This window comes from Atractosteus spatula, chromosome 25 (assembly GCF_055471065.1).
Source record: "Atractosteus spatula isolate fAtrSpa1 chromosome 25, fAtrSpa1.hap1, whole genome shotgun sequence".
In the NCBI taxonomy this organism is placed as follows: domain Eukaryota; kingdom Metazoa; phylum Chordata; class Actinopteri; order Semionotiformes; family Lepisosteidae; genus Atractosteus; species Atractosteus spatula.
This window is the reverse complement of record NC_142730.1, coordinates 8127271-8146143: the sequence shown is the minus strand read 5'-3', so window position 1 is coordinate 8146143 and position 18873 is coordinate 8127271. Positions and strand designations below refer to the sequence as shown.

The window sequence follows — 18873 nt, the reverse complement described above, 5'->3', positions numbered from 1 at the left end:
GGTGCTCCACTGCCGAAACGTTGTGTTGTCTTTCTTCTCTGTTCAGCACAGGAATAAACCTTTCACTTGTTCCTGTGCAGCCTACCTGTGCTGACGCAGCTGCCCACCTGAACATCTCGATATGACATAACACAACGTGGACCCGTAAACTACTAAGAAACACACGTTTGATGAAAAAAAAAAAGAGTTCAACATTCAATTGTCCAGATTAAGCAGGTTAATACCCGTGGAAATAAAATACAACTGAGTTCCATTGTAGTGGAGTCTGAGTAGTTAAAATCGACGCTCAGATTCGCTGTGCCAGGGCTGGTCATGACGGGCAGTGATTATACAATCTGCACGATTCTAGACGTTGACGTCGGACTTCCTTCACAGTCCCGCGCACTCTTATCTATCTAATCTGGGTTGACTGCATTTATACATTTGCTTTTCGAGAAATGGAACTTGTGCACCTTGGACGAATCCACAGACATGATAAGAATAGGAACAGGCAGTATTTCACACTGATTTCGCAGAGGAAATGATGACACAATAACAGCTTCACAAACTGTGCCTCTTCCCTTCCGATCCGTAAACAGCTTTGAGTATTACAGTACAGACACTGCGTTTTATATCGAGGTAAAAGCCTTCCCGGATTCCTAAGATAATTATCTCGTGATTTTAAGGTAAAGAGTACAAAACAATAGTAGGAAAGTCAACGAGCGGACTCCCCAGAGTTAACCTGAAACGGCTGTTTTATTTCCAGCAATTAATTCAGTAAATAGCTCTATTAAGTAATTAAGAGCTCAGCTCCAACTAAAACACAAGAACTCTGGGGCTACCAGGACAAGGACTGGGAATGCCAACGTCTTGTTAACGGGAGGTCTGCCTGCTGGCTGAGAAGTTACCGCTTTCAAAGCAGAACGTCTTCGCAGTCCAGGTCAAAACTCGCGAGACCGGAGACCGTCGTTAACCGCCTTGTGGGTAGGTGACCACAAGAGGGCGCTGTCGTAGCGAGGTTGAAACTCTGGTCTCCGCCGAACTAACACCTGTTTTCCTCATCGGGCGTAGTTTGTCTTATCCGCTCATAAATTCGAACCTTACGCAGAAGGGACCGATAGTGTGCCGAGCTCAGTCTACCCGCTTCTTGTCTGTCTCTAAAATTATCGCAGTCTCCCGTTAGAGAATGAGAAACATGCGAGTATTCTCGCACCATGTGTCCTTTCATCCATTTTCTATCCACTTCCCCCAGTTCAGGTTCGCGGGGATGCAGGAACCTATCCAGACAAGCAACGGGCAGGCAACACACAGACACACCCTCACAGCGGGGCCAGTTTTCCTAGAAACCAATTCACCTCCCAGCATGTCCCTGGACTGTGGGAGACAACTCGAACAACCGCGCCACCGCGCTGCCTGTAAAATGCATTTATTCCCCCATAATAATAGTTTAGTAGTTAATAATTCACCTCGCCGGTATTGCGCACTCTTTCAAACTTGTTAAGCATCCAGTGCCAAAGTCCGTCCAATGGATTTGCTACGTCTTTCACAAAGGAGCTGTGTGAGGGGTCAGACCTCCGGGGCGTCACTGGGGCCGCAGAGCCCCGACCTGTCACCGACAGCCGCGATCGCCCCGGGCCGCTGTGTGACACGACTCGGGCTGCGCTCTTACTTCCCTAAAACAAAACAGAATCTCGGTTTGTTCATTTTTAACCGGGGATCTCAAAGGAACAGCCCTCGAACATCGCGTAAAGCCTCAGTCAGGCCCCGAAACCCCCCTTTTCACTCGCTATCCTTGTTCGCCGATACGAGCCCCCCCCCCCCCTCGCTAGCGCAGCCCCAAGCGCTTCCAACCGCCGGAGCTTTTCAACAGGCAGTACGGCCGCGCTGCCACCAGAGGGCGCTGCGGAACAGCGGGTGAAACAGTCCTGCCGGAAACTGTTTGATCTCCGGACGGGGACCGAGGGGACCAGCGCCTGTGCTTGTTGGGAGACTTCTTTTCCTTCTTCTCCGGGAGATGTTATTCCGAGGCTCCGATTCATTTATTCATTTAATGGGGGCTGTAACTACAACTACCTCTTTTTTGATATATTCTTTCCGATCTCCACTGCATCCAAATCCAATCCAAATTGAGCATCATCATCATCAATAATAATAATAATAATAAAAGTTTTTAGCTCTTTATAGAATGATATCTATTAATGCTAATCACCACTATCATCTTCATCCACCTCCTCCTCCTCAGCACACTGCTTCCCTGTGAGCCCGGGCTGCTGTGCACTAGCCCCCAGCACAGCGAGGGTTAACCCGAAACTTCGCTGGCCCCCCCTCGTCCCTCCCTCCTCTCCTCTCCCCTCCCACACCGGCCTGAATCAGACTATGAAAGGCGCTGCTCTCACAGCCAGCAGCACACTCAGAGGGACCCTCGGCCCCCGGACAGGCGCGCAGAGAGAGAGAGAGCAGAGAGCAGAGAGGCAGAGAGGCAGAGGTCCCCCCCGCACGCCCGAGAGACACCCCACCATGGAGCTGCTGGCGGCCGGCCGCGCCGCGCGCCCCCCGCCGGGGGAGGAGAAGCTGCAGATGTGGGACCTGAACAAGCGCCTGGAGAGCTACCTGTCCCGCGTGAAGGCCCTGGAGGAGGAGAACGAGCTCCTGAGGGCCCAGATCGCCACCCTGCACCGGAGCCAGCCGGAGCCCGGGGCCTGGAGGGCGGAGCTGGACCGCGAGCTGGCCCGGGCCCGCGAGGCCGTGGAGGCGGCCGGGCGGAGCCGCGACCGGGCCGAGCTGGAGCGGGACCACCTGAGCCAGGAGCTGGGAGAGGCGGAGGGGAGGAGGAGGCAGGAGCTGGCCGCCCAGGAGGAAGCCCGCAGGAGGCTGGCGGAGGGCAGGAGGGCCCTGGAGGAGGAGAAGAGAGCCCAGATCTGGCTGCGGGAGCGGGCGGCCCAGCTGGAGAAGGAGCTGCAGCTGACGGCGGAGACCCACCAGGAGGACGTCTCCCTCCTCCGGGCCGCCCTGGCCCACGCCCGGCCCTCCCCCCAGCCGGCGCCGGCTCTCCAGCCCGATCCGGCCCTCCAGCTCCGGGACCTGGGCTTGGATTACTCCCAGAGGGCGGCCCAGGCCTGGAGGGAGGCGGCCCACTCCTACCAGAGCCAGCTGGGCCGGCTGGAAGACTCCCTGGCCCAGGCCCAGGCCCGCTTGACCCGGCTGAGCCAGGAGAAGAGGGAGAGCTGCCTCGCGGCGCAGGGCCTGGCCAGGGAGCTGGAGGCGGCCCGCGCCAGGAAGGGGGAGCTGGAGAGGAGCGCGGCCGGGCAGCGGGACAGGCAGAGGGAGGAGCTGGGCAAGCTGCAGGTGAGTGGCGGGGCCGAGCGGGGAGCCAGGGGGAGACCGCAGAGCAGCGGCTCGGAGGGGGCATGATCTCAAAGAGCTTTCCCAGAAAATTACAACAAGGCCCGGGAAAATATACAGGGGTGAAAGTGGTCAATCAAACCAGTCTCTGAGGGTGTGATGCAGTCTGAGCATCTGGGGCTGTAACGCTGCAGATAAGAGATCCGGTGTGGTATATCCTTGTACAATAGTACTCAGATGTTTCAGAGAAAAGGTTAAAAAAAATAATAAAGCATTCGCCCTTGGCCATGCATTGTGTGTCAGGGCTCCTGCTGCATCTGTCAGGGGCAGGCTGTTGACAATTGAATTTGTGGAAGTACCAGAGAGGGACTGCTCATTCACGGCGGAGCGCCGCTGGAAATAGGAATACAGCAGCTGAAGAAAGGCAGGATGTGCCGCGACCAGGGCGCTCCGAAAACGAGAGATGGGCGCGCCTGTGTGGGAGAAAGCTTGTCGGGGCTGCTCCCTGAGCGTTTTGAACCGCGGATGAGAACCGTTAGCGATCAAGAGGAGGCATTCAGCCAGCCCATCCAGCCAGTCTGACAATTAGTCATTGATAACAAAGTGGCTGGGCGGCTCGTTCCCCACCCCCACCGCCCTCGGTGTAAAGAAGTGCCTCCTGTCTTGACTGGATGATCTTATCCGTCCGTTTCTTGAAAGAAGCCAGGGTGTCGGCTTCAATAACGCGGATGGGTAGCTTGTTCCACACTCCCACAACAATATATTATCATGTAACAGAAGGGCAACAACATACCTGGCTCATTGCTATTACAGCTGGCTACTACTAATTTATTGGGCTGGTGTTCCCATTTGCATCCATGTATACAGCTGGGGATATTTTTACTGGAGCAATTGGGTTGAAGTACATTATTCAAGGGCACAACAGCAGTGTCTCGGCTGGGATTCGAACCCACAACCTTCCAGTTAGGTGTCCCAAGCACTGAGCAGTGTGCCATACTGCTGCTCCCCTCATTGACCATGACCACGGCTCTGCAGATGGGTGAAGTGCACTGGTGCCAGCGGTTGTTCAGCAACAGCCCAGTAATCTGTTGTCTTAGATTAGTAGACCACTGAGTCAGAGAGTTTGGCATTTCTGGCCAAAGCTGCTGTAGGAGGTGACTTGTAAAGAGGAGACAATGGCTGGCAGGAGCCGGTCAGTGAGGGATTTGGCATCTGCTACTGCCGTCTATAAAGATTATTCTACTCCCCTGTTGTGGGTGACTCACTACTGTTTGTATTTTTTCTTGCTCAGAGTAGTTATAGCCCTGGCTAAGTACCTCTGGCATGAACTTGTTTTTATTTTTAAAAAAATAGGCAGATTGGCCAGTCAGTCTCTGTGAAGGGGATGGGGGGAGGGGTGGTGACTCAGATCACCACTTCCAGGAGTGAGTTTGAAACTAGATTTTTCCTTCACCTGCTGTGGCTTTACTGTGCTTTAATCGGGAATCTGCCATGTTTTGCAGTGATTTCTTACAGATCATATATTATCGTGCCTTTATCTGTGCTTTAGTGTACTGCGTTTTTACCCCCTGATCTCACTGGGCTTTACTGCTTTGCACTGTGCTTTTACTCTGATCTCACTGGGCTTTACTGCTTTGCACTGTGCTTTTACTCTGATCTCACTGGGCTTTACTGCTTTGCACTGTGCTTTTACCCTGATCTCACTGGGCTTTACTGCTTTGCACTGTACTTTTACCCTGATCTCATTGGACTTTACTGTATTGTACTGTACCGTTACACTGATTTCACAGGGCTTTAATCTACTGTACTTTTACTCTATTCTCACTGGGCTTTACTGTACTTTTACCCTGATCTCACCGGGCTTTATTGCACTGTACTGTGCTTTTACCCTGATCTCACTGGGCTTCACTGCACTGTGCTGTTACCGCAGCTCCCCACAGTAAATTATTTTAAGCACTATAAACCATCGTGTCGTGTCCTCGTGCCCAGGGCAAACAGAAGGAGCAGGCAGCTTGTATGCATTCTCCTGCACCTAACAATAGGGCCCTACTTCAGAAGTTCTGCAGCTTGATTAAGACTGATTAGATGGCATGCAAGCTCCTGAACAGTAACGGCTGGTTGTGTTTGGCTGGTGTAGAGTGTGGAGCAGCCTCTTTGTGAGGATGGGAGCTGAATTCAGAGCAGATTCCAGATCCCAGACCCCGAGCCCTGGGAGTCTCTCCCAGATGCCTCCACATAGCCAGGGGCTTGAATAGCCCACTAAATAGATTGGAAAGCCTTTGTCCCATCTTTCTTTAGCCGGGGGCTGGGCGGGATTGATCCGGACAATCCCAAGCGTGGGGCTCATTTTAAATGCTAATGATCCAGTCCTGCTGCCTTCATTTTTTTTCAGTGGTGGGGAATGTGGGGTGAGATTGAAAGGGAAAGGATTTAGGCTGATAAGCTTGGAAATGGGCGGGATGGGGACTATGCGGGATATTGGGGTGTCATGGGCTGTACAGAGTTTGATACAAACCACCGAGAAGTGGGAAAAGCGAGGAGCAGTGGCTGTCTTTAAATCTTTTAAATCCAACATCTCCCAATTCTGGGAATACGGAGGCTTTTTGATGTCTCCAAAAGTTATAAAGAGCTCTTCACCGGGGAGAAGGGTTAAGATGATCCATTTAATGTTTAACTAGACCAGTTTTTCCCTTTATCCTGTATTAAAGCATCAATGCTGAGAACCTGGAACCTGATTCACAGGATTCCTTTGAGCTCTGTAAGCAGGGAGACTGGCTGTAGTCTACTCTCCATACGGACTGATATGATTCCAGCTATGTGCTCATCAGAGGGGAGATTTAAATTCTTTTTTTGAGAAACTGAACTGCTACGCCTTTGTTTAATTGCATGTATTTCTGTACCTGTTGACTTCACGGCTGGATGAGTTTGAATGTCTGTTATTATAAAAGGAAAACACTGACCTTACTCTGTGTTGATTCATGCTGTCGGACGTAGTGGCACAAGTAAACAGTCCAAAGCTAGAAGCTGAGCTTCGAGACGTGCTCACTGTGATTGTGAGAAGAGGCTTCCTCCATGCTGAAGCACAAGACCAGGCCACTTGTGTAAAAGAATGACCCATCTGTAAGCCTCTCACTCAAACACACCACACACCAACACTGGTACTGTGTAAGAAGGCAATACCCTGCAAGACAAGAATAAGTGGGAAGATCTGTTTAAAAATATAGGAATCGCTAACTTGTTTTCATTCACCACCAGCTGGTTGTGAATTGTCAGTAGCTGTAAGATTCATCTCTCTTGCCCAGGCTACTGCACTTGCTCAGATTGGGACATGCTGCTCAGTCACGCCCACCTGTCTTTCAATACACCCAATACACCGAGAGCCCCACGGAGCCTGACAGGAGAACTGGCACTGATTGGCAGAGCAGCTTGTTTCCCACTGACATCACTGCAAGTCCCTGGCCAATCATGGGTGGGGGGGGGGGGGGAGTGCTGTTTTTTACAGAAAAACCCATGCAAGCCCTTGCCAGCTACCCTCCATCCCAGCCAAGCACCACTCTGGTGATGGTGCGCCACCTCCTGGGCGGACCTGATTGGCGAATGACTTGATCGCATCACCAATCCACGACGACTGAACCACAGAGCTGAACTGAGGCTCGGAGAGAGGGAACCTGCGCCTTTTTCCTTTCTTAATCCTTTCTCCTCACCTGTTGTTTGCTTCTCCTCTTTCAGGCCCACATAGATTCCCTGGAGCAGGAGAAGGAGAGCCTGCGCGAACAGATCGCCGCCCTCCTGGTGGACAGGCAGAACCTGCAGCAGCTCAAGATGTCCCTGGGGCTGGAGGTGGCCACCTACAGGTAACCCTATTCCACCAGGCCTGTGTCGTCTCCACCCGTTTCAGAAGGAGAGATCAGTTAGCCGTAGGAAAGGAAACGCATGTTAGAATTTAAGGCTCCGCATTCCACCCCAACCACCTTTTTTAAACAAATATTACTAAACTAATCTCAGATTTCGTCCTTTAGTTTTGCTCCTCTCATCCCTGACCCATGGTGGCATTGTGTCTTGCACATTTCTTGAAAGCAGCAATGGTACTGGCTGGGCGGCTTGTTCCACCCACCCACAACCCTTTGTGTAAAGGGACGCCTCCAGCTCTTGGTTTTAAAGCCGTTCCCCTGTAAATTCCTCCTGTGTGCACGTGGGGGGTCACACTTGGGCATCTGTAGTTGTCCTTTTAGGGAGGTTGCAGGGATGAGCCCAGATAAGGGGATACCCCCTCCCCCTTCTTTCCCAGAGGTCCCCTCTTCTTTGTCTGGATTCCAAGATGAAGACGTCATTCACATAGCGCCCGCTCCTCCCAGGAACCCAGACTGGGGAGTGAGGAAAGGATTAGCACACCTTCACGCAGCAGAACGAGAGCCGGTCTTTCCTTCGCTGACTGGCTCTGTAGGGTCACACTTCGCTACTCCTTCATATTGAACCTGTTGCCACACCAGCGCCAGCTAGAGAAAAAAAAACAGCGCAGCTTTCAGGGAATTTAACTGGACATGTCAGGCGTAAGGGGAGGGTGTTGGTGGGGGGGCAGGGAGGAGGAGGAGGGGAAGAAATGAACATTAATTTCTCCTGGCCCGTCTTTAATTTCCCTTGGTCTGGTCTCCTCCAGCCACAGTCCTTCAGTTCCTGCAGGGTGCTGACTTTGAGGCGAGCAGCACAACTGGCATTAGTCTTTGGAGATGCATGAACATGGTCACGCTCTGAACATTTCCTGCTCCAGCGCATTCTTACAGCTATACTGGCCTCCCAAAATCTTACATGCTGTCCCTCTCAACTCCAGCCACTGAAGCAGCTCTTGGAAAATAAAAACTGCCTGTTAGCAATCTTTTTGAATTGAAGTGGCTTGTTGGCAAGGCCGGGTTCGAGCTGTGCAGTTTAACTGGTGGAGCAGCCCCTAGCACACTCCACACAGACAGCAGTCCCGAAGCCTCTGTATCCTATAGCAGAGCTTTCACTTTAGACTGTCTTATTGCTGGTGGAGGTTTATGAAGTGCCCAAATAATTACTCTGGTTATCCGTTTGTCAATGAATGAATTGGGGGACATGCTAAAGCATCAAAACCGTCCATGGCATACCACCGTGACGTGAAAAAAAAGAGCAAAATGAGAATCATAGCTGTGTGTCGGGCATGCCCTGCATGTGTCAGCATGTGTCTGTGAGTGCCTGAGTGTGAGAGAGGGGGAGAGGGGAGTCCACTCTCTGCTCCAGATGGTCTCACAATGAGAAAGCCACCACTTTATTTCCATAACAACAGGGCCAGCCCCCCCTCCCCCCCCCCACCAGGCCCCCAGCGACAGGAGCTCTCCGCTGCCCTGCCCCCTCACCCCCCGAGACACGATGATGTCATTGCAATCTGTCAGCCTGAAACCGGCTCTGCCGAAAGAGATACTGACTAAAAAAGTTGTATTCAAAAGGCATGGTGTATCACGATCATTAAGTGTTTGATTCTACTGACAGCTATACCACCAATGTCAAAGCCTGTCACAGAGGGAAGCAGATTTTTTTCTTACCCTGCAGAAACGTAAAAAACCGCATTAAAACTGGCTTGAGTTCCTGACAGGTACACTGTTTGTACCTACAACGAAACAAGGCAGGAAGAGATGGATGAATAATTCAATGGACAAGAAACAATTAAATCGAAACTTTACATGTTTAGATTTTCAATACTCACTTTTGTTCTGTGGTCAATTTGAGACCTTGAGAATAGGAATAAGGAATAAGAATAGAATGAGAAATATACTTTATAAGAATACAGCTGATTGATTATTATTATCAATAATAATAATAATACCTAAAGTTACAGACTGTTTTTCTTTTCCAGGGCCCTCCTGGATACAGAGAGCCTGCGATTTAAGGTGCCTTCGGCGAGCCTCCAGCTGAATTTTGTTCCCAGACGTAAGTAAAGTAACCACTGGAAAAGTGGGCACAGCACTGCGTTCTCTGAAGTGGGGTCAGGCAGAGCAATGCCTCACATGTGGAAGGGGGTGCTCAGCAGACGATGAAAAATCATTGGCGGTTTCTCCCCAGTTTCCTCGAGTAAAGCCAACAGATTTAATAAAAGGTGGGCGTGTGGCTGGGTTGAGAGAGGGGGAGGAACTTAGTGCTGCACTGATGCTTGCTTACCATCTGGAAAAAGATGGATGGTGCAGCGATCAAATGCTTCCCCCCGCAACACTTCCTGTTGTGTCACATGTCACCGCTTCCTTGCGGGCGACTGGGCCTGGTTATTGAGAAGCAGTATCAGCATACCACACAATATCCAGGCGCTGTCACTGAAGATCAGACAACTGCTCCATTAAGAAGGGGGTGGGTTTAAAATCATTTTGTTACAAAACCTTTTCAATCCCGAGTCACAGGGCATAAAACCTGTAGATAGATACGAGCCCCATGCACTTAAGAGATGGCAGCCCACTTACTTAAATGTACTGAGTAATTTAATCTGGGTATGGTGGTCCCCAGAGGGCACTGAGCCATATGGCCTTCCTTTCCTGTAATTGACAACAGATGGACGGAAATACTCACCTCCTGCTCTGATCTCGTGGTGTGAGCTGACAATAGGCACATGTGTCGCGACAGGAGCCTGGGGACTCAGGTGGTGAGGAAACCCCGATGGCGAATCCCAGTTCCTTTTCCATTGAAACTGATCCTAATTCCCTGCCCACGCGCTATTGCTGGAGGGAGGAAATCCTTCAGTTCCTCACCACAGCAAGGTGAAACAGGGCTAACTCTGCCCTTCAAATCCAGACTCCGCCCCCCACCCCCACCCCCATAGAACTTCAGGTTACACGATGACATTCGATGGAATTTGAAAGGGGGGTACAATGTTTATTCCTGTGTGTGATGGCAAAAATGAGGAGATTCGTCTACACAGTCCTTATCCACATGGATCGGGGTTGTGTGACACCAGCCACTGTTGATGCTAGTGAGACTTTAATTGCACTGATAATCGGTCCTTAATTGAGCTAATGATATTCTTAACTAGAACTTTACTCGTCAACCCAACACATCAGATGACTTTTAGAGTCACTTACAAAAATGTCCAAACTCGCCTGGAAATTTGGATCGCTCCCAGAAGAAGAAAAGAACACTGAAAAGTGATCAAATTAAGCATTCCTTCAATTAAAAGTTTGATTCAAGAATCGAGACCCCGGGCGACATGAAACCTGGAAGATGCAAAGATTTCAAAGGTCTGGGGTTTTTGTAAAGAGCAGAAAACCTTGGGCACAGTCTTCATTCTGAGTCAAATTAGAAAGGGGGAAAGCCAAGGCTACAGGCTTGTCTGGGTTTAAGGGCTCTGTACTCGAGCATGTTAGACGCCATCTCCAAGGGGATTGTTTTCTGTGCTCTGTACTTGAAATCCATGCTTCCTGTTGACGATTGCGCTGCATTGTGGGTTGAACACTCATACAACCGAGTGGCCTAGGGTACCAACTCAGTCTTTCCATTGTCTTTCCATTCCCAGATGGAGAGTCTGGCACTGAAGGAGTTCGGGAGACCATCCAAACAACGCTGGCCAGGGGCCGTCAAGTCAGCCTGGTCTCTGCGAAGCTGCTTGGCTCAGACAAGACGCCGCCGCCTGGCACAACAGGGACGCGGAACAAGTTGCCCACGACGGCAGCACCCTCCCGGACCCCAGTGGGCAAAGCTCTGAAAGACACGCCCGCTGTCGCGGCACCCCGAAGGGCAGAAGAGCCCATCAAGGAGACGAAACAGGAGAGGGGGAACTGGGATGTTGAAACATCCAGGCAGGTAGACTGGCCAGCGGCTAGCTCCAAAGAAGGTTTGAAGGGCGGAAGAGGGGAGGAAGTTCAAAGGGCAGAGGTCAGCCCGGCTTCACTTCTTTCAACGACTCCTCCACAGGGGTCTGCTGTTCCGTCCGAGGTCCAGCTCCAGCTGCCCGCAGGTCAATCGGAAGACAATCGCGAGGTGGTAGAGGATAAAGACGAGCAGCAGGAAACCGTTCGGGCTGCAGACAGCAAGGAGCCCGAGGATGACAAGCCCGTGGCAGAGCTCTGTTCCCAGACCGAGGCCGTCACTCACGCTACGTTGACTCCAGCCCTTCTGGGAATGGCTCCACAGGCACTCGAGACTGTTGATCGTCCCCAGGCCATTGCGGAGCGAGCCACGAGCGACCAACCACAAAAGGCGGGAGAGACAGAAGACGACGCGCAGCCCGACGTAGGAGAAGGGGCACCTCTGGAGCTGACTCTTGAAATGGGCTCTCTCCTAGAACCTCAGCAGGCCTCCAGCCTTCCTGTTAGTCATGGAGGACTGGGGACCCAGGAGTCCGAGTTGGAAAGGTGCAAAGAGCAAGATGGCGCCACTGCTGAGCTCAAGGCTGGGAGCCAAGAGGAGACTCTGGAGCCGTGCATAGCGGCCCTTCAGCACTCCAGTGTCCTCCTAGAAAGGCCACCTCAAGGCGCCTTGGAGGACCCTGAAGTGTCAGATGATGATGAGCTGCCTACCAAAGCGACAGAGGCAAGCGCAGGTGTAAAGGACTCATGGGCACCCGAGCTGATGGACGAGTTAACGGCTGACACCCGCCACCCAGAAAGCATGATCAGCAGCGGAATTGAAGAAAGGAGGGAAGAGTCCCCCATCCTTCCCCCCACACCTCTCAAAGAGGAGCCATTGTTTGAGGAGCCCACAGCAGGGGACGCCGCTGGCCCAGAAGATCCCGAGCCCCAGCGCACGCTGGTAGCAGAGCCGCTCGGGAAAGACAGTGCCTTTGAAGACGGACTTCCTGAAGACCTTGTCACCCCTGCTCTCCAGCAGCTCGTCCAGGAGAGCCACGGGGAAAGAGTCACTTCGGAATGTGCATGGGAGGAGCCACTGGAAGCTGCTGGGGAGCCTCCTCTGAAACCAGAAGAGCAAGCCTCGCCCAAGAACGGATCAGGAAATGCAGAGGGAGGTGATGAAGTGGGACAGTGGGACAATGAGGAGGCAGACGGAGATGACAGGAGTGCTGCTGATGAGGGTGAAGGAGAATCAGACCGCCTCTCGGAACACGAAGCCGGAAAGGACCATGTGATATGGGAAGGCAAAGGTGAAACTAAGGCCGAAGACCTAGAGGAGACAGGAGAGAAGGAAAAAGCTTTTGGAGACAGCGAAACAGCTGCTGAATATTGGGGAGAGGAGGGCTCGGTTGGCAGGGAGACTCCTGAAGGTGAACCGGAACAGATGAGCAGGGAGGAGGAAGCCATTTTGGCTGTTGAGCCACCTTCCGGCTCCGATTCCCCAGCAGAAGGAAAACCAAGCGATAATCTGAACGCATCCCCAGAAATGGAGCCAGTGGATTCATCCGCAGAGGAAGAGGAGTCTCCCAACGCGTCCCAGTCTTGGAGGACAGACGGCGAGGAGCTGGAGAGCGCCGACGGCTACGCTTTGGAGAACACCCTGGCTGACACCCGCTCTCTGATCCAGTACAAGAGCGAAGAAGCAGTCTGGGATTTGAACACCCAGGGATCGCCCGAGGAGGACGTGGAATCTGAGGGACCGATGAGCGACGAGGAAGGACGAGTCGGATCGGAATTTGGGAAAGAAGAAAGGGAAGAGGACTTTCAATCAAGAGAAGCAGATAAGACAGAGAATCTCAATATAGAGGCTGATGAAGAAAAGTCAAATTCAAAAGGAGAAGAGGAAGAGGGAAGGGATGACCCTAGAGGAGCAGTCCAGGAGAGTCCACTGCCATCTGAGGAGGAGGAGATCTTGAGTGAGAAGCAGACAGAAGCCGACAACATGAGGGGGTTTGGAGAATATGAAACTCTAGAAACAGCTGGGGGAAACATCAGCCATGGAGAGGAGCAGGATCTTCTCAGGAACCTTGAGGATGAAGCGGAAAGCAAGGAAGATGAAAATGGGACAGGACAAGATGAAGGAGCTCAGATTACGGGGTCAGGCTGGAGCGAACCACAGGAGGAGAGGGATCGAGAGGGACAGGAAGAGAGACGCACAGAAGATCCTCCAGAATCGGTGACAGACTCCGAGGCAGACAAAGATGTGCAGGAGGAAAGGCCCATCACAGCAGAGCAGGAGGCGGAGGTGCAGCTGGCAGAAGAAAAAGAAGGAGCTAAGACAGAGACAGCCGAGAGCGATCCAGAGCAGGAGGCAGACCCGCAGACGGAGATGAATCCACAGGAGCATGCTGAAATCCACAGTGAAGAGCCAGATGTGGCACAGACCAATTCGGACCATGTCCACGTGACAGAAGACACAGAGAAAGGGATGCATGTGGAAGAAGATTCCCGGGCCAAAGCAGACAGTGACGATGACAACCAGTCTGATGAAGACTCACGGGCCAAAGCAGACAGTGACGATGACAACCAGTGTGATGAAGACTCACGGGCCAAAGCAGACAGTGACGATGACAACCAGTGTGATGAAGACTCACGGGCCAAACCAGACAGTGACGATGGCAACCAGTCTGATGAGGAGGCAGAAATGAAACACGTGCATGTAGAAAATGTAATCACAACTCAGCTGCCCTCCAAAACAGAAGATCTGACAGCGGAAGAACATTTGGATGTGTCCTCTGATGAAGAAAATTGCACAGAAGATGTGAAACCAGCCCCTTTGCATCAAGCCTCAGCCCGGTCGGATGTTGACGTTGATGTTTCGGGAGCTTTGGAAAAGACGGAAGCTGCCGAGTCCCATCCAGACCAGAGTGTGGAAGAGAAACAGGAAGAAGGACAAAACCTGTCCATGCTCACCAACGTGGACTCCACCGAGCAGCTGTCTTTGGCCAGCGAGCTCAGCGGCACCATGGACACTGTCGCTCTGGCCCGTTCGGAGTCGGAAGGCTCGTGCAGCTCCGACGACGAGTCGCCCAACGTCAGCCAGTTTTCACAGACATTCGGCAAAGGGGGAGACGCCTTAGGCTCTTTCACCGGTGGCCCCCCGGACACCGGAGCCACCGAAGAAACAGAGGAGATCTGCGCAGAGACAGCGCCCTCCAGCGCCCTCCCCTTGTACAGCGAAGGGCAGGGGGGCGATGACTTCGGCGGGAAGGCGCGGGTGGAAAGCGACAAGCCGGAACAGGAAGAATGGGAGGTCTTGGAAAACCCAGACCCAAATCCATGGGGGGCTGTAGAGTTCCACGCGGGATCCAGAGTCGCCGGCGAAAGCATCCAGGGTTTTCCCAGCTTGGAAGTCGCAGCCGAGGACGTGAAGAGCACCGCCCAGCCCTCCGGAGGCTTCCCGAGCTGCCCTGCCCACGAGGAAGACCTGTTTGACGTGGATGCCGACGAGCCCGTGACATTGCCTACAGCCAACGGAGATCACAGAGGACCGGGCGACCTTTTCCGCTCTCACGTGAACGGCAACCCCTGGAGCCCGGCCGAGGAGATCGAAGCCGCGAGGGGGGACCTTCTCGGCCATGACGAGCATCGGCTCTTCCAGGGGGACCTTCGCCTGGATCAACAGCCAGAGCTGAAATCGGCCCCCCCGGCCAAGAAGGGAGCAGACGAGCGCACGGAGGCAGATGGAGCCACCGAAGGGACCCAGCCCATTTCTGCACAGCTGGGAGGGCAGCCAGCGATCAAGGGGCTCCTCTACGGGAGCACGGAGACCGAGGACAGACGCTCAGTGGATTCCCTGGAGGAAGGGGACTCCTGGTCCTCTGGAGAAGAGTAGGCAGGACTTTGGAAGCAGACATCTGGAAGGCAGAAGGAGTCGGCGCCCAACGTATCCTAGAGATAAGAGGAAGGATGAAAAAATAGGAAAATAACGAGGATAACAACTGCAGCATTGGTCCAGTGTTGGGTTGCAAATGTTTGCATCCAGCAGTGGCTGACTGATAAGTAAAGAGCATCGGAAGTGAAGGTTTAGGACATTTAGATATAAAACACTCCTACAGCTTCCTTGCGTTTCACTTTTTTAAGGGGCCAAAGCACCAAGCAGACCAGAGCCACCTCCTCAGGTGCTGTTGCTCTTGTTCCACTGACACTCCTTCTCTCTCAAGTCCGCGACAGATCTCATCTCGTCCGAATCGGATCAGATGCTTTACCGCACCACCCTCCCAAAGACGAGTCCAAATGTGCCAAACCCCAAGAAAGAGAAATTCTGTCTCAGCTCATACACAGATGTCCTGGGATCTCAAACCAAAAAATAAACAACGCTCTGCAATCGATTAAAATGCTCGAGAAAAGACGATTGCAGCAGCATCTTTTGTGCTGTAATTTAGAATACTACCAAGGGAACCATGTTCCTGAGTAACACTGTTCCATTCGAAGCCTGTTGTGAGGGGCAGGTCTGTGTGGCAACACTAGCTGTATTCTTGATGAATCACATTGGGAGGATCTGGGGATCTGCATGAGCTACAGTATATATTCTTCAGCTTCGTAGCCATTGGCAGTACAGAGGCTTGATTCAATACAGTGTAGCCGTATTAAAGCAGAGCCAAAGATTGTTTTTCAAAGACCAAAGCTTTACGTTTAGCTCTCAGAAACAGGTCAATAAGAATACTACTTCCCAAACAGCTATTGCTTATAGCACAGAACTCAAGCCCTGAGGAGCTTTGAAAATGTTGCAGCTACACAACACTGAGCATGAAAGAGAGCAGACACCAACACATCAGATACTGATTACATTATGGGGGAAAGGGCCCAAGTGAGTCATTTGAATCCCATGTGTCTGCATCACCCATTATATTTGCAGACAAACACTACATACACAAATCAATGTGTGAGAAACGGTCAGGCCAGTATTGAGCATTTTGCATTCAGACCTAATGGGAAAACGTCTCTGGAAAAGTATGGTCACATGATCAGGGCATCGTGGAGCTGTAGACATCTGTTCTTTCCTGCTTCATTGTAGTCACACTGGATCACATCTGTCATACTTGAAAAATAAGATGCAAGTCATGTTTCCTTGACTTTTCCTTTTGACCAGAAGAAAATAAGATTCAGAGCTGATGGGTTCGTGTCCTGCCATGGGACAGACCATGAGCAAATTGCACTTCTACTGCATTTGTTTCTGAAGTAGTTTGCTCACTTGGAAAATGAAGACCAGTACCAATTTGCATGACCGGGCTAGGATTTAATTAAATCATTAATGACTTTAACAATCAAGGCTATCAAACAATTTGTGGTGAAAAATGGTTCCCTGTGAACAGAAACTTTTTGACAGCTTTCGGAGATTTGCTTATAATTTGTCTGAATGGGTACAAAAGGCAGAGTCGAACTGAGATGGTAAAAGAGAGACAGATCTTCTGTAGAGATTTAACATAGGTGCAGGAAGAAGGAGAAAATTTGCACAGGATCTCAAATATTTAGTGTCCTTCTCTGTGATCTGGAAACATCGTGAAGTATCCTTCAGGTGTCTCCTATTGAAAGGCTGTCCGATCACAGATGTCCGAAAGACAGGATAGAAGCGCTTGCATCACTGCGTAGAAAGCATACGTCGTCTTGGATTTTTTTATTCATTCCAGTTTTATATCTTTAGATCAGCCTGCACTTGGAGATATTGTTTCGGGTGTGTGTGTGTGACGAGACCAGCTCTCCCTGCCACGATTCGCTCGCGGGCTCCCAGCATGCTCAGCGCCGCTCCCTGGACAGCGGTCAACCTCAGTACAGCAGAGTTCCACACTGTCCAGATTTCAGAGAGGGGCGACGTCTCTTCTGTAACTCACTCCCAGCGTGAGCCCTGTTAAATACGTGCAATCATGTCGAGAGCGTTAAATTATTACGCGCTTTCTCACGAAGAACGGACCAAACGTCACCAAAAATCATTTCAGATGCTGTCAAGACTTGGCCAGCAACCAATGTGTCCTTGTTCCATTTAATGCCCAGGATATTTCCGTTGCTGGGAAAAGGACTCTGAAAGTGGCTCAGCTGTTGTTGAAGGAGGAATGGTTCAGTTACTTAGCATGTATTCTAACTGAGCTGAATGAATTTGGCCCTTTTGCTATATAAAAGCAACACCTGTTTTTTTTTTTTTACCTCCACAATCTAATTATCTTTTACTGCAGTGTGTTATTCTTAAAGATGAAATAATCAGAAATATATGGCTGAGAGCAACAGGAAGGCGTATGCACTGCTCTTCTTTTACCTAGAAATCCAAAGTCTGGCAAGTTTTATAGCCGGGGTTCCTTGATCAGAGACCTGCGAATGAACCAGTTGAATAATTAAACATCTGATCAAAAAAAAGCAGATAAATGGCTGCATCGAACTGGAGTGTCCAGTACCATTCCTGAAGGGCTGGGGTGTCTGATGGTTCTCGTGGCTAAATCTCGGGATTTTTAAAGCTTAGTCAATAGCGCAGGAGGCATTTTTGATGGAAGACACAGGACTCAACTCTGTGGAGCACTAGAAAGAAGCTCTGCTGTCCAATTTATCGAGCTAATCAGGTCAGTGGAACAATTAGGCAGCAGAGAGCAAAAGCACACTACAGCCTTGGGGTTGAACACTGGGATCGCATTGTTTCTCACCCAGCCGAAGCAGTCGGCAAACTGCCCTTCCTCAGAGCCGCCTTGACAGCTCTACTGCGGCAGAAGGGCTACATCCCCTTTGATCCAGACGGTGTGGCACACTGCTCCTCCTTCCTTACCCCGGGGAAATTCCCATTTGTCATTCCATGCAAACCAAGCCACTCCCTGATCAGGCGCGTTCAATGGGCTGATTCCCAACTGATCCGGAGCTCCGCGGAGCTGGCCCATCGACTGTACAGCCTGCGACAGGTGGGGAAGTCGCAGCTGGTAGCTTGTGCTCGTCAGATAGATCGTGGGATCGGGCAGCAGCGCTGTTGGTTGTCTTTGCACTAGTTTAAAAAATCAGCTCTTGCAGCTACATCACCTCTCTGCTTCCGAGGGCGCGTTACGTGCTCCTCGGTTTCGATCGCCGGTAGACCGCTGTAGTTTCGCTGCTCCACTAACCTGTAGTGTTTGGAATAAACTAACTGGTAACCAATTACAGAGTCTGTGTCCCGTTTTTTCTTCTTCTTCCGTTTCTTACTTGTCAAGGCGGGTAACTCCCGAAGCTATCGGCTGTAGAGGGAACTCAGACGCCCCAGGAAAAAAAACACTGCTCGAGGACAGGATAATTCAGACCTGTTAAAGACCACAGATGAGTCAATTAAGTCATTAACAGCAGAATAAAAAAAACAGGTTTTGGGAGACCACGAGCAAAGCGCATCGAATAGACTTCTACAGCACCTGGGAGTCGCTGTGTGAAATACAAATATCGAAAGAAATAAATCAGATCCAGCCTGGGTCATTTGTAATGTTATTAGCCACAGTTTAACAGTGCGTAAGAGCTACAGTGCCGCCAGCACACACCAATACTGGTTTTACTCACGGGGGGGTTGCTAGCGAGGTGGGGGGCAAGGTTTCTCCTGATCGAGGGGGAGTCGGTGGGTCAGCCGAGCGCTAGACCGCGGCTAAACTGAGCTTGTAGTTTAATTACCCCTCCAGGGGCACCAAGAGCCGATAGTGCCCCAGGCTGTGTATTTCTAGAATATGTAATATTATTTTAAAACATATTTTACATAGCGCCTTTAAAAGTAGCATCT

General features: G+C 51.3%; 1 protein-coding gene across 1 annotated transcript; it reads left to right on the top strand.

Moving 5' to 3' along the window:
* Positions 1-2391: 2391 nt before the first annotated feature.
* nes (nestin) lies at positions 2392-18272 on the top strand. The gene is made up of 4 exons (XM_088905797.1): positions 2392-3324; positions 7051-7175; positions 9191-9264; positions 10832-18272. Exons 1-4 carry the CDS (start codon positions 2497-2499, stop codon positions 14998-15000), a joined length of 5196 nt encoding a protein of 1731 aa, XP_088761923.1. The 5' UTR covers positions 2392-2496; the 3' UTR covers positions 15001-18272.
* The last annotated feature ends 601 nt before the right edge of the window (positions 18273-18873 follow it).

Excerpts from the sequence above, each read along its gene's own strand:
- nes (XM_088905797.1), top strand. The coding sequence starts at position 2,497 with ATGGAGCTGCTGGCGGCCGGCCGCGCCGCGCGCCCCCCGCCGGGGGAG. Across the intron at positions 3,325-7,050 it reads AGGAGCTGGGCAAGCTGCAG|GCCCACATAGATTCCCTGGA; the intron begins GTGAGTGGCGGG and ends CTCCTCTTTCAG. Across the intron at positions 9,265-10,831 it reads GCTGAATTTTGTTCCCAGAC|ATGGAGAGTCTGGCACTGAA; the intron begins GTAAGTAAAGTA and ends TTCCATTCCCAG.